The 14,415-nt window shown below is 40.6% G+C and overlaps 1 protein-coding gene across 1 annotated transcript in view; it reads right to left on the bottom strand.

Annotated features, from left to right (window-relative positions):
- The window catches only part of SLC25A16 (solute carrier family 25 member 16), a 39,493-nt gene that overhangs the window by 14,218 nt on the left and 10,860 nt on the right, over positions 1 to 14,415 (bottom strand). The window contains exons 3-4 of the mRNA XM_040624474.1: positions 14,371 to 14,415; positions 13,391 to 13,454 (exon numbers count right to left, since the gene is read on the bottom strand). The exon at positions 14,371 to 14,415 is cut by the window's right edge and continues 86 nt beyond it. Of these exons, the coding sequence (XP_040480408.1) occupies positions 13,391 to 13,454; positions 14,371 to 14,415 (109 nt within the window). The remainder of the gene's footprint in view (positions 1 to 13,390; positions 13,455 to 14,370) is intronic.

Raw genomic sequence — 14,415 nt, 5'->3', positions numbered from 1 at the left:
TTATTTGACAGAGAGAGAGACAGCCAGTGAGAGAGGGAACGCAAGCAGGGGGAGTGGGAGAGGAAGAAGCAGGCTCCCAGCGGAGGAGCCTAAGGCGGGGCTCGATCCCAGAACGTTGGGGATCACGCCCTGAGCCGAAGGCAGTCGCTTAACGACTGAGCCACCCAGGCGCCCCTGTGTTTTCTGATCACTCTCTTGTGTTCAGCAAAACAGCCTTTCACCACCCTTCTCTGCAGAGCCATTCTGGGCCCAGGTTGGAAAGGAAGAGTGCAAGGTATTATCCTGACTTCCTTTTTCTATGAAAGCTTTTTTTTTCCTTAAGATTTTTAAATTTTTTTATCTTTTTGATTTTATTTATTTGACAGAGAGAGTGCGCTAGCATAAGTGGGGAGAGCAGGAGAGGGAGAATCAGGCTTCCCATTGAGCAGGGAGCCCAATGTGGAACCCAATCCCAGGACCCCAGGATCCTGACCTGAGCTGAAGGTAGATGCTTAATCACTGAGCCACCCAGGCGCCCCTAAGATTTTTTCTAAAAGATTTTATTTATTTATTTGTGCAGTTCCCCAGACCTCCTTTCTACGTACTAGATGGGATGCTGCCCAATGCATGAATTGTTAAAAAAGCCAATTTGGGGTGCTTGGGTGGCTCAGTCGCTAAGTGTCTGCCTTCGGCTCAGGGCATGATCCCAGGGTTCTCGGATCGAGCCCCGCATCGGGCTCCCTGCTCTGCTGGGAGCCTGCTTCTTCCTCTCCCACTCCCCCTGCTTGTGTTACCTCTCTTGCTGACTCTCTCTCTCTCTCTCTGTCAAATAAATAAAATAAAATCTTTAAAAAAAAGAAAGAAAAAGCCAATTTGATCCTCAAATTTTCTCAGTTGAATTTTGTTACACAAGGATATAAAAATCACCACGTTTTATTGTTTTTCAATACTCCTGAAAACAACTTAATGACTTCAATGTAATTTTAAACCTTGGAATATAAGCAGAGGAGTCTTAATAATTTTGCACTCTGAAATCTTGAAAACAAATTAGTGACTTTAAATGTTTATTTTTTGGAATGAAGGGGAGGTAAATAATATTCTTCTGATAATCATATTTTTACCCTTCACTCCAAGCATAAAACTATGAAGCCCTCTACAGGGCTAGATGTAGACTTCTACAAACCCTAACTACAGAAAAAGATTATTATGTCTTGCATTGTTCAAACTAAAAATAATATCACACCATAAAATAAGTTTGAGGATATCCAACTAAGTTCTAATTTTCCTCACAATGACTACATTAATGCTTAAGCATGGATGTAGTCTACCTGCCAAGTAATCCGGCACTGGCATTATTTTCTTGGTTTGAACTTTTCTAATTTCAGCTAATTTATTTTTTTTTAACTATTTATTTTTTTTTAAAGATTTTATTAATTTATTTAACAGAGATAGAGACAGCCAGCGAGAGAGGGAACACAAGCAGGGGGAGTGGGAGAGGAAGAAGCAGGCTCATAGCGGAGGAGCCCGATGTGGGGCTCGATCCCATAACACCGGGATCACGCCCTGAGCTGAAGGCAGACGCTTAACGACTGCGCCACCCAGGCGCCCCTGAACTATTTATTTTTGACTTATGATCAAAACTGATCGGGGCGCCTGGGTGGCGCAGTCGTTAAAAGCGTCTGCCTTCGGCTCAGGGCGTGATCCTGGCGATCCGGGATCGAGTCCCACATCAGGCTCTTCCGCTGTGAGCCTGCTTCTTCCTCTCCCACTCCCCCTGCTGTGTTCCCTCTCTCGCTGGCTGTCTCTCTGTCACATAAATAAATAAAATCTTTAAAAAAAAAAAAAAAAAAACTGATCAAATGGTCAAAAGAACTTAAGAGTATGAACTCTAGAGTGAGCCTGAGTTCAAATTAGATTCTACCACTAACTAGCTGTGTGACCTTGAGCAAGTTATTTAAACTGGGTGTCAGCTTCAGAATCTATAAAATGGACATCACCATAAGTCATTACCCAAATTAGGGTTTTATGAAGCTTAAGTGAGTTAATATATGTAAATAAATGCTTAAAATAATTCCCAACATATACTAAATATTGTATCTAAATGTTAGCTATTATTTTCCCAGTCTTTTTCAAGCTATTCATTTTTTGACCCTTTCTTTTGTGAACCAAATCATTTGTCTCCTCTTTTTATCCAAATTCTTCCAATCTGAATCTCTTCCGGCACATCAAGAATTCAAATAAAAAGAAAAAAAAAATCAAAAAGAAAAAAAGTAAAAAAACAATCAGAGGATTATTGGAGAGGAATATGTAACAAATGGGAACTTAGCTTGACTGCTAGTAATCAGACTGACATATATATCAGTCATCCATATGGTGACTAGAATTTTCAATTCATAAACCTAGTGTCTCCCATTTTGGCCTTTTTTCTTTTCTTCTTCTTCTTTTTAAAGATTTTATTTGTCAGAGAGAGAAAGTGAGCACAAGCAGGGGGAGCAGCAGGCAGAGGGTTAAGCAGGCTCCCTGCTGAGCAAGGAGCCCAATGTGGGACTTGATACCATGACTCTGGGATCACGACCTGAGCTGAAGTCAGACACTTAACCAACTGAGCCACGCAGGTGTCCCTGGCCTTTTTTCTATACTCACATATCTTCCTTACTATTTTAATTAGCACTGCTTTATAGAGAGGCCAAAAAAGTCCTCCAAGTGCAATTAAGGGAAATCAGAAACTACCTACCTCAAATAGTGGTGGTGATAGTTTTCTTCTTCCCCCATTTTACAACCACAATCTGATACAGAAAGTAGTGTATCTTCACCTACCAGGAAGCAACAAGACTCACTCAAGTTGAGATGTGCCTGCAATTTTTGTGTATGTGCAAACTTCTCTTTTCCTCCCTTAGTCAAGAAACCAGGGACTTAATGATGAATCCAAGCTGACTGAGACAGGTTTTTTTCCCCTAAGTTCTGACCCTCTTATCGTCTCCATAGTATAGAATCCAGGAATTGTGGTAACCTAAGAACATACTTTAATCAGCAATTAGATTTTGCCGATTTGCAAAGCTTCAAAGAGATCAACATTACCTCATAATTACTGTATAAAATTTAAAAAATCCTATGATTGCAAATTACATTTGTAACCACAATACCGAAGACAGATAATTTTTGGTCACTAAAACTTAAGAGATCATATTCTGAAAGTACAGCAAATACGAATTTTTTATTCTGCTCCAGCAAGAAGCCTGAAGAACTTCTTAACAAAGGAACTAACACTACAAGGCGGAATCAGTAGAGGAAGATGAAAACGGACTTCAACCACCTCCATTTTGACCTCAGTCTGTACTTTCTAATTGCTTAAGTTCCTCTTTCCAGCTTTTCTCTTAACTTAGGCAAAAGACCAAGTGGGCGGGATGCCTGGGTGGCTCAGGTGGTTAAGCGTCTGCCTTAGGCTCAGGTCATGATTCCTGGAATTGAGTCCCGCATTGGGCACCTTGCTCAGCGGGGAGGCTGCTTTTCTCCCCCTGCTTGTGTACTGTCTTGCACTCTCTGACACATACGTTTAAAAAAAAAAAAAAAAAAAAGACCAAGTGCACAAAGCATCCTGTGAGCATCCCTCAAGCAATAACAACTGCCCTGAGCAAGCAAGACCCTGTGGGATTGACCTCACAACAATCATCGACCTGACCTTTACTGCCCACCTGCATGTAACCACCGACCTTTGTCCCACATTTTCCTTATATCAACCTAGAAGTATTTTCAGCCCTTCAAGACAGTCTTTGAGACATTAGCCACTGTATTCCGGGTAATGGCTCACAGAAAATAAATTCCTTTCTTGTTTTACCACCATCCCCCTCTCTACCTTTGGATTTTATTAACAGCAAGTGGCCGAACCTGGTCTGTCTGGGAACCCCGAAGCCAGGCGCTCTTGCACCCCTGAGCCCCAGGTACAATTCTGACGAGCCAGTCAGAAGCTATCCTTGTGATTTATGCACCCCCCTCAGGATTCCTCAATATAGAGCAGTTAGCCGTGGGAGTACCCCAGGGCTCCCTGTTTGTTTCCCAAGCTAATGGCTGTGATAGGCCGGAGTCAGCCACCTGTGGCTAGTCCACTCCAGACAGAGAGCTGCTGACACCTGCTTCATTTCACAGACTTTCTTTATCGCTTGCCCAGAACTGGCACTGACTGCCTTAACCACATTTGGTGAAACAGAGAAACAAATTAGAAGTAGCAGGCCCTAGAAATTTGGCTCCTGGTAAGTTCCCCCTGATAAATGCATATGGACCCTGTACTTCTCTACCTGCTTTTGGGATGGGTCTTTACCAACGCTGCTATTGGGTTCTTTTGAACTATTTATCAGGTTTTCATAAACTATTTGTTCAGGTTTGCATAGGTTGGAGTTGTGGCAGGGGCCACTGAAATTTGTGAAGGTACTGACGGAAAAAGGAACAATGAGAGGTAAACTGGAAGCCAGGGTACACATCTGGCAGAATCCCTATTGGAATTTGTATGTATGTGAGTGTATGTACAAGATGGGAAGTACTATTTCTACACCCTTTCAAAGCCCCCTAGGGAGAATATTGGCTGACTGGTCTACTTATAGTTATAAACCTATGACTGAGAAGAAAATGATATGGTAATACCACCTGGGCTATGTATATGTTAAGCTCAGAGGAAAGATGGCCACTGAATGGCTCTCTTGAATTCCTTCCTTCCATTCAGTTGCCTACAAATAGGGGGTTTTGGTTTGGCTCTCTTAACTTGTCTAGGAAGCCATCTGGTTCAGCTGGTCAAGTGCTGACTTTTGGGGAGAAACAAAAACTGAAGCCATATGCTTCAGTCAGTGAAACCCCCGACATTTGGGGAAGAATGAATACTAACAGAGGTACTCTTGGTTTCATTTAGTTATCATTTTGTTTCTTCTGTGTTCTTTCTGAACTTTTACCTAGGAAGACAGGGAATACTCCTTCTGTTCCCAAAGAAAGTCCATCAGGACATATTTTGAATAAATGGTACAGAGGGCTGAAAAACAACCAGAGAAAAAAGCCTGGTTTGCAAGAAGAAAAGACAGGAGACAGAGATAAAAGAATGTTAGTCCAAACTTTTAATCTGTCTCTGGCCTTGCCAGTGGCTCCCTTGCACCTCTGCCTCTGCCTCTCTCTCCTTCAGCTCCCACACTACCACTGGCCAGCTCCTGTCCCACCCTCGGTCCCTCCAACCCATGGGCTCCTGCTCTTCCTACCCCTGCTATCAAGGAGCAAAACGTATCCCAAGCTGTTTGGCTACCTCCTTATGAGGATCAAACTGAAGCACCTCCAAAATCAACATGAAGGGGCCCAGAGGTTCCCCTGGACTTAAACCACCCACTTCAGATTTCCCCACAGGAGCCCCAGGTAAAATTGACAGTGGGGAACAAATTAATTGATTTTTTAGGGGATGTGCAACATATTCAGTATCAAAGCTAACTCAAGAGAGTTGGTTTAATTAAAATAGACATGTCTTTAGAGTTACCAGCATTAAATATAAACCTTTATTCCACCAAGGTTTACTAAAAGGCCAAATAAATTCATGTTATCTCTGTTGCAATTTGTCAGGGAAAAGATGAATTAAAATGATGGTCAATTTTGTCTCAAAATTTTCATGGGTAATTATTAAGAGCAAGTAGGTTGAATAAATAAAATGGTACAAGGAACAGGAATACACTTTGTGGAGGGAAAAGAGCGTAATTTTGTCCTACAATGAAACTGTCCTAGAAGAGACTAATAGATTTCTCTTATTTAGAGAGAGAAAGCTTACAGCTAAATCTGAATGTAAAAAGAAAGTTATAGGTTTGTGAAGGGGAATCTTTGGAAAAGAATTTTATGCATGTTCAGGACTAAGACTGGAATGAATGAGTTTCTTTGTTTTTTTGGCGGGGGTGGGGGAGGGAAGGTGCAGTGGGGAAGAGGGAGAAAGAGAATCTCAAGCTAGCTCCTTGTCCAACACAGAGCCGGATATAGGGCTAGATTCACAACTCTGAGATCATCACCTGAAATCAAGAGTCAGAAGCTTAACCAACTGAGCCACCCAGGCACCCCTAGTCTTCTGTTATTTATAGTTACTGTTCTGATGCTCTTGAAAATGTGTTTCATCTTCAAGGAGATTAATGAAAAGGGGTTTTTGACAAATGCGACATCTTCAAAATCATAAAACTAAACTGGTAAGAACTTCCGGAACTAGGGGCGCCTGGGTGGCACAGCGGTTAAGCGTCTGCCTTCGGCTCAGGGCGTGATCCCGGTGTTGTGGGATCGAGCCCCACATCAGGCTCCTCTGCTATGAGCCTGCTTCTTCCTCTCCCACTCCCCCTGCTTGTGTTCCCTCTCTTGCTGGCTGTCTCTATCACTGTTGAATAAATAAATAAAATCTTAAAAAAAAAAAAAAAAAAAGAACTTCCGGAACTAAAGGAAAAGCTGCGTTCAATCAGAACAAGAATTAGTAACGTGGGACTAAATGAATTGAGAAAGATCATTGTAGTTTTTATGACTCTTCTTTGAAATATTGCTGGTTCTAATGTTTGCTCTTCCAGATTTAAGCAGCAAACTTTTTCTCTCTAGATATCTATGGCTTACAGAAATATGACAAAATATTTCTTTGTGAACAAATTGAAACATTTATCTTTATTGCCTACCTGAACCCTCCAAAATTCAGAAGCTTTCAGTGAATATTCTTTCTTTAATGGCAATTTTAATTATTTGCATAAGTTCAATAAGAATCTGTTCTCCTTGTAACAGGACACCACTGGAAACATTGGTTACTTTGCCAACACTTTGACTGGAAGGTCATATTTAGAGAAAGGCATGCATAGACTCAGATATGACGAGACAGCTTTAAAGACCTAAGGTTGACTTTATGGAGCCAGTAGAGCCCCTTGGAAATGCTGGCCTGACATCTTGCTAACAGAGTTCCCAGCAATCTTACCAGGGGAGTAAGGAATGTCATTACCTGGCAAATGCAGGAATCTCAGGATATCTGGGCAACCTTGAGAAGAGGAATTCCCCTAAATTTACAGGTATTGTAAGCAAATCTGATGGCAAGAATTTGGCTTAGCTTCTGGCCTTGCAAGGCTATTAAAAGTTCAGTCTAAAATTCCTTATAGGAAAAAAAAAAGTTCCTTATAGGGGCGCCTGGCTGGCTCAATTAGAATAGCATGCAACTCTTGATCTCAGGGTTGTGAGTTCAAGCCCCACACTGGGTGTAGAGACTACATAAATAAGTAAATAAATAAACAACCTATAATATATATATAATAAAATTCCTATACAAAGTTTCAGCAAAGCAGATTTAAAAGAACTAATATGGTCACAATCACTGTTCCTGCTGTGCTTATGTGAATAATTAAGCCAAGTTTGTTAAAACTGGACCTGTTTTACAAACAAATTGGTCTTCGTTTGGCTATCTTTGATGGAAATGAGGGTGATTTTAAAGAGAAAAATTATGTTTCAATAACACACCTTTGAGGATGTTACACTCCAGGTCTGGTTAACTGTCCTTGAATGGTGGTCATTTGCCTAAGCTAGACATTTTGAGGTATACATCAGAGAAATTGCCACAATAACCCATGTATAGACAATCTTCATGCCTGTTACTCTGTGGGAATAAAAAAAGGACCCCATGGGCATAGGATTATTCATACAGCTGGACAATGGGATGGACTCCTCAAAGACTGTGTAACTCAGTTATCACCTTGACCAACTCTGTATGACTGGGATGGCAAAACTGCTCCTTAAAAGCCAGAGCAGGGGCACCTAGGTGGCACAGTAGGTTAAGCATCCAACTCTGGTTTCAGCTCAGGTCATGATCTCAGAGTCATGAGATCAAGCCCCACATCAGGTCTGTCCTCAGCATGGAGACCGCTTGGGATTCTCTCTCCCTCGCCCTCTGCTGCTCATGCTCTCTCTCTAAAATAAATAAATAAATCTTTAAAAAATAATATATATAAAATAAAAGCCAGAGAATACCCTACTCCATGGGGTTAGCTATGGACTTATGGAAACAGTGGATGGCCCCACCTTCATTATGACTGGATTGGACAATGCACTCAGGGATGCCCCTATCTCCTGGGAGGAGGCATATCCCACTTGCCAGCAATTCCTCATTATGAGGATATTGTTAAAGCTAGACATCAGGCAAAGAGGGCTTTTTGGTGATTTTATCCCTTAGCCATATTTGTCCCAGGAGTCACCTCTATTGATATAGAATTGTAAGCAGAAGCTTTAGCCAAGCATAAAGCAGCCTTAAACAAACCTGGCACAGAGTTACCCTCCTAAATGATGAAACCACATAGATTCAAAAAAGTAGTCCTCTAAGGGGCGCCTGGGCAGCTCAGTCAGTTAAGCATCTGCCTTCAGCTCAGGTCATGATCTCAGGATCCTGGGATCAAGCCCCAGGTCAAGCTCCCCGCTCAGTGGGAAGTCTGCTTATCCCTCTCCCTCTGCCCCCCCCACCACTCAAGTGCACGAGCGTGCGCTCTCTCACTCTCTCTCTCAAATAAATAAATAAAATCTTCTTAAAAAATTGTTTAAAAAAAATAATAAAGTGGTCCTCCAAAACTGAATGGCCCTCAATATCTTGACTGCAGTTCAAGGAGGGACCTGTGCTTTCATTAAAAGAGTGTATATATTCCAAATTACTTGAAAAACATAACTAAAGCCGGGACACCTGGGTGGCTCAGTGGGTTAAGCGTCTGCTTTCGGCTCAGGTCAAGATCCCAGAGTTCTCGGACCAAGTCCCACATTTGGCTCCTTGCTCAACACGGAACCTGGTTCTCCCTCTGCCTGCCGCTCCCCTGCTTGTGCTCTCTCTCTCTGACAAATAAATAAATAAAATCTTTTTTAAAAAAGTAACTAAAGCCAAGAAAGATTTGAACAAACAGATCACTGCTGTAGATACCCTAGCTCTAGGTCCTCTTAGCAGTTGGCTAAATTTGATTCCTCCCAAATGGAAATACACCCTGCTAAGCATTGCTATATTTCTTATTGCTTTTCTTTTTGGTTGTTAAAATTTGACTTTTTGTATTTGTCAAACAGGAGCCTGCGCCATTTGCACAAGCTTAGAGATGCTTTTACTGTTTATTTCAGGAGAGACTTAAGAAATGAAGCTCTCCTACTCTGTCAAAGTCATCCATTCCAAAATCCCTACATTGTCCCCCATCACTAGGAAACAGCGACAGAAGAAATGACTGTCATCTCTTTTTCCTTCCACAGAAAAGGAATGGGGTTTTGATAGTGGGGATCTGAAAAGAGGACTTCAACTACTTCCATTTTGACCTCAGTTTGTACTTTCTCATTGGTTAAGTTCTCCCTTCCAATTTATTTCTTAACTCAGGCAAAAGATGCAGCAAGCAAAGCATCCCATGATGGGCCCTCAAACAATGACAACAGCCCTGACACCAGTTTGACCCAGTGTGACTGATGTCAAGACAACTCCTGACCTGACCTTTACCACCCACCTGCCGTGTACCTACTGACCTTTGTCCCACATTTTCCTTATATCAACCTAGAAGTATTTTCAGCACTTTGGAGACAGTCTTTGAGACTTTGTCCATCGTCTTCTGGGTGATGGCCTCACTGAAATAAATTCCTTTCTTGTTTCACCACCACCTGGTCTCTGCCTTTGGATTTTATCAGTGGCCAAACCTGGTCTGAGACCCACAGAGCCAGGTGCTCTTGAACTCCTGCATCCCAGTTACAAAGAGAGGAATAGATATTAGAAATTGGATAATACAGGATCAAAACAAAGGAGCATACCCAGACCCTCATCAATTAATCTCCTTCCTCTCTAACTTCTCAATGAATATGGAAGGAGATTTCAGTTTTCAGAGATGGCTTCCCTCTTAGCTCACTACCTTCCTTCCCATCTGAGGCTACCATAGTAGGAGCAGCATCCGGACTTCGCGTACACATCCAAAGAGATAAAAGTCTAATGAAAACAATGCACGGATTCGAAATGAATACTTTAGACAGAGGAAACGCTCCATGCATCATAGATAGAAAAGATAAGCCACGAAGTTAAAGAAATTGGTCTAGAGTAGATGTCCAAGAAAGTTCAATTCTACTGTATCCTCTAATTTGGAACTACAATACTGCTTCAAGCCTGATGATTAAATATCAGTTGTAAATAACTAACAACCTATCGTTATGTGCAACCTCTGAATCTTAGACAGATATCTAGGGAGAAATAATTCAACTATGACATTCGGGAGCCACATTTGCAGTCATTATTATCCAAAAGCAGTAGCCATGTGTCACTGCGGATACCTTTAATAGAACAGTCTCCTGTGGAAATCACATGTTTCAGTAACTGCATGATGTTAAATCAAAGAGCCAAAGGGCCAGAGAGCAGAGGTCCGAACATCATTTCCATTCCATACGCAAATCAGGCCTCAAATTTATTAACTAAAGAAAGTAAGTTCTGAAATCAAGGGTTATACTACCAGCTTAGAAGAGTATTTTCTCCAAAAATATAGGAAGCTTGTTGCTTCTGGATTCTGGATAAGGGCTCAAGGAGGAATAGCATTCCCTTTTAAATATTAAAGTATCTGGGAGCGCCTGGGAGGCTCAGTTGTTAAGCATCTGCCTTCGGCTCAGGGCGTGATCCCAGCGTTCTGGGATCAAGCCCCGCATCAGGCTGCTTCACTAGGAGCCTGCTTCTTCCTCTCCCACACCCCCTGCTTGCGTTCCCTCTCTCACTGGCTGTCTCTCTCTCTGTCAAAAAAATAAATAAAATCTTTAAAAAAAAAATTAAAATATCTGGGAAATGTGCCTCCAAGTCTCTTTGAGATTCTCAAAAGAACAGTGTGCAACCTGTTCTAATAACCACAACCTGTTCTGATAATAATCTAATAACGGCACCGTACAGCCATTCTCACTACTGACATCCAGCCTCTGTCCTGATCGGTTGCTACACATGCTATACTGATTGTTAAATATTTTGAACATTGCCTTTATTTAAACTAAAACTGTCCCTGTGTTACAAATGAGACAGAAAGAGGAATAAGGAATTCAGGCGGCTGGTTCAAGAGCATGTAACAAGTCACCGGCATGAAGATTTAATAACATCCTCTAATATTTAAGGAGGACCTCAGATCTTTTTAAGATTTTATTTAAAAAAATAAAGATTTTATTTATTTCTTTAAGAGACAGTGAGAGTGAGAGAGCGCAAGCAGGGGGAGAGGCAGAGGGAGCAGCAGAAGTAGTCTCTCCCCTGAGTGGGGAGCCACAGGCAGGGCTCTATCCCAGGAACCGGAGATCAAGATCTGAGCCGAGGGGCGCCTGGGTGGCACAGCGGTTAAGCGTCTGCCTTCGGCTCAGGGCGTGATCCCAGCGTTGCGGGATCGAGCCCCACATCAGGCTCCTCCGCTTCTTCGTCTCCCACTCCCCCTGCTTGTGTTCCCTCTCTCGCTGGCTGTCTCTGTCTCTGTCGAATAAATAAATAAAATCTTAAAAAAAAAAAAAAAAAAGATCTGAGCCGAAGGTAGATGCTTAAGTGACTGAGCCACCCGGGCACCCCAGGAGGACCTCAGATCTTTCAGAATATTTTCATAGCAATTCTTTGACCTTCAGAACAACTCAGAAAGACAGGGAGTTGGGCAAACACAAGCTCCACTTTAACAAATGGGAGAGTGAATTATGGAAGGTTTAAATGATCTGCCCATGCCCATGGTCAATGTAATGTAATGGACGTCAGCCAGGATCCAGGAAGTGTTCTGTACATTTGACCTCCCAGCCTTGAGCCAAAACACCAAACTGGAGCAGTCCAGAGAAGGCAGCAAGCAGAACTCAGCTTGTCACTTCTAGTTTCTCTTTCCTCTTTTTTCTCTTCTCTTTATCTGGTCACTCTTAGTTCCATAAGAACTGGCAGAGCAAGACTGATTTTAAACAATTGAAACATACAGAAGGAAAGAAGATCTTTCTTAAATACAAATCTTGATTCTCAGTCCCTAGTTTTTCCCTTTTCTGGTTGACTGAGGTTCCACATGTACTAGATTGTAGTTGTAGAATGAGGGAAAATGATGAAGTTCAAAAAAGCTTTAAAATAAGCTCTGTTGAAATGATTGTGAATAACACACAATTTTTTATCTTGGCAAATATAAAAATTTCCAAACTTACACTCAAAGGCTACCACGGGTACAGGAGCAAAGATACCTGATACAAATAAAATTAACTAGAACATTCATTTCACCTATTTACAATCATAGAAAAATGTAAATTGTAATTACTTAAACATGGTAATAAAAATAGAATCACTGAATAATGGAAGCACTAGTCTTATGTGTCATTACAAACTTTTTCTCTAAAAATTAAAATTTATAATTAAAGTTCCTTTTGGTTATTATTGTTTTCTAATATATACTGAAAACTTGGTGTTAACATGTCTTTCATTTCAGAAAAATGAAACTAGAAATACCGTTTGAATGAATAATGCTATTCAATAATCAAATGCCGAGAAAAGGAAATAACACAAAGTCTTCAGGATTTAACTCATATTCATAATCCAACTTAATCTTTCCTACAACCTTCAAAGAAAGAATTTTGATCAGTTGAATTTACAAGACAGAAAACTTAAAAAGTGATGTACAAAATCATAAATTTTAAAATTTAGGGGTCGCCTGGATGGCTCAGTTGGCTAAGCATCTGCCTTCGGCTGGGGTCATGATCCCAGAGTCCTGGGATAGAGCCCCACATTGGGCTTCTTGTTCAGCAGGGAGTCTGCTTCTCTCTCTCCCTTTGCCCCTCCTCCTGCTTGTGCTCCCTCTCTCTCTCAAATCTTTTTAAAAATTTTTATAATTTAGAATCTTATTAAAATTTCTCTTCCATAAAATGAAGATAATCATAGCATTTTCCACATAGTGTTTTTCTGTGGACTACGTGTTAAGTGCCTGAAGATTACATGTCATGATAAATAAATATTTCCAGAAGTAGAATTGTCAAAGGGAACGTACAGTGTTCACACAGTTGTACATTTAGACTATTCCTTACCTTTTCTTACTATAAAACACATTTTTTGAGTTGGGGTAGTAATGATTTCTTACATAATTGAGTGTAGGAAGATGATAAATGTGTGCTACTTAATCAAATGTCACAAATATTACCTAAGCCAAATTAAGTATTTTAGTAGAAAATTAATTTGTCAGAAATAAAATACACCCGGGCGCCTGGGTGGCTCAGTTGTTTAAGTGTCTGCCTTCGGCTCAGGTCATGTTTCCAGGGTTCTGGGATTGAGTTCTACCTGGACTCCTGCTCAGCGAGAAGTCTGCTTCTGCTTCTCCCTCTCCCTCTCCCCCTCCCCCCTCTCGTGCGCTCTCTCTCTCATTCTCGCACTCTCTCTCAAATAAATAAATATTTAAAAAATAAATAAATAAAATACACCCACTCCTCTTACCTGCCATGGATCCAGCCATTAATCTGTGCACATGACCGGAAACTCCCAGCTTTGTAGTAATCAACTAGAAATCAAAAACATCAAATTAAATGGAATATTTTTAAATACTTCTCATTTCACTGTTTCATAATGAAGACACTTCAAAAAAGAGTTACAGGACTAGTGAGAAGAAAATTAATGTTAAACGTGAGTGAAACAAGCGCAACTGTATAAAAGTGAGCAGCGTTATAGCACAGAGTGAGCAAATCAGGTATTTCCTCTGTCGCCTTCTGTTCTAGCTCTGCATTTTTATAATCTTAACTTAGAATTACCAAATATACTATGTTGCACATTGACGACCACGTATACTTAAAGAGTACAAATAAAATGCTACTACAGACAATGAAGTCTTGATATACTGATGGCATCGATTCTGACTGATGAGCTTAGAATGTTGTTCCCATTCTACTGCTTACATTTCTTTTTAAGATACCCTATGAAATTTAACATCCATTTTCTGTGTTAAGATGTTTGAGAGGATAAACTTTCAGTCCAACAGAGAAGAGAAAGTCAATCAATGAGTAGGATGGGAAAAGTTGTTAACTGATAGCATTACTCAAAAACAGACTTTCATCATATGATCTCACTATTTTATTTAGTAAGAAAATCCAAAGTCACAACGTTCCTTTCCTACAACTGAGAAACAAAAAGCACAATAAAAAGCTATTAATATTTTATAGATTTATTATTATCTACTTGAAGTATATTCTGGCTCTTCTTCATAAGTGTGTTCATAAACAATTTGCTCAAAAATGACAATTCTAGAATAGATAACTCCAAAAACAAGTTATATTTAAAAATTTAAACTACCACAAGTCTTTTTCCTTCAAAAAGGCATTACTTTACCCATTCATCCAAAGTAACTTTAAAGGCCAAAGCAAATGCCTTGTCAACTAAGTATGATATTCAAAGACACAAAAAGAAAATAGAAGTTCAAGTACCGTTTTATAATGCTCAAATGCCATAAACTGGATTGCACCATAGGG

Source organism: Ursus maritimus, unplaced genomic scaffold, assembly GCF_017311325.1.
Source record: "Ursus maritimus isolate PB19 unplaced genomic scaffold, ASM1731132v1 scaffold_7, whole genome shotgun sequence".
Lineage (NCBI taxonomy): Eukaryota > Metazoa > Chordata > Mammalia > Carnivora > Ursidae > Ursus > Ursus maritimus.
The sequence above is the reverse complement of the archived record's forward strand: the minus strand, read 5'-3'. Positions and strand labels throughout refer to the sequence as shown.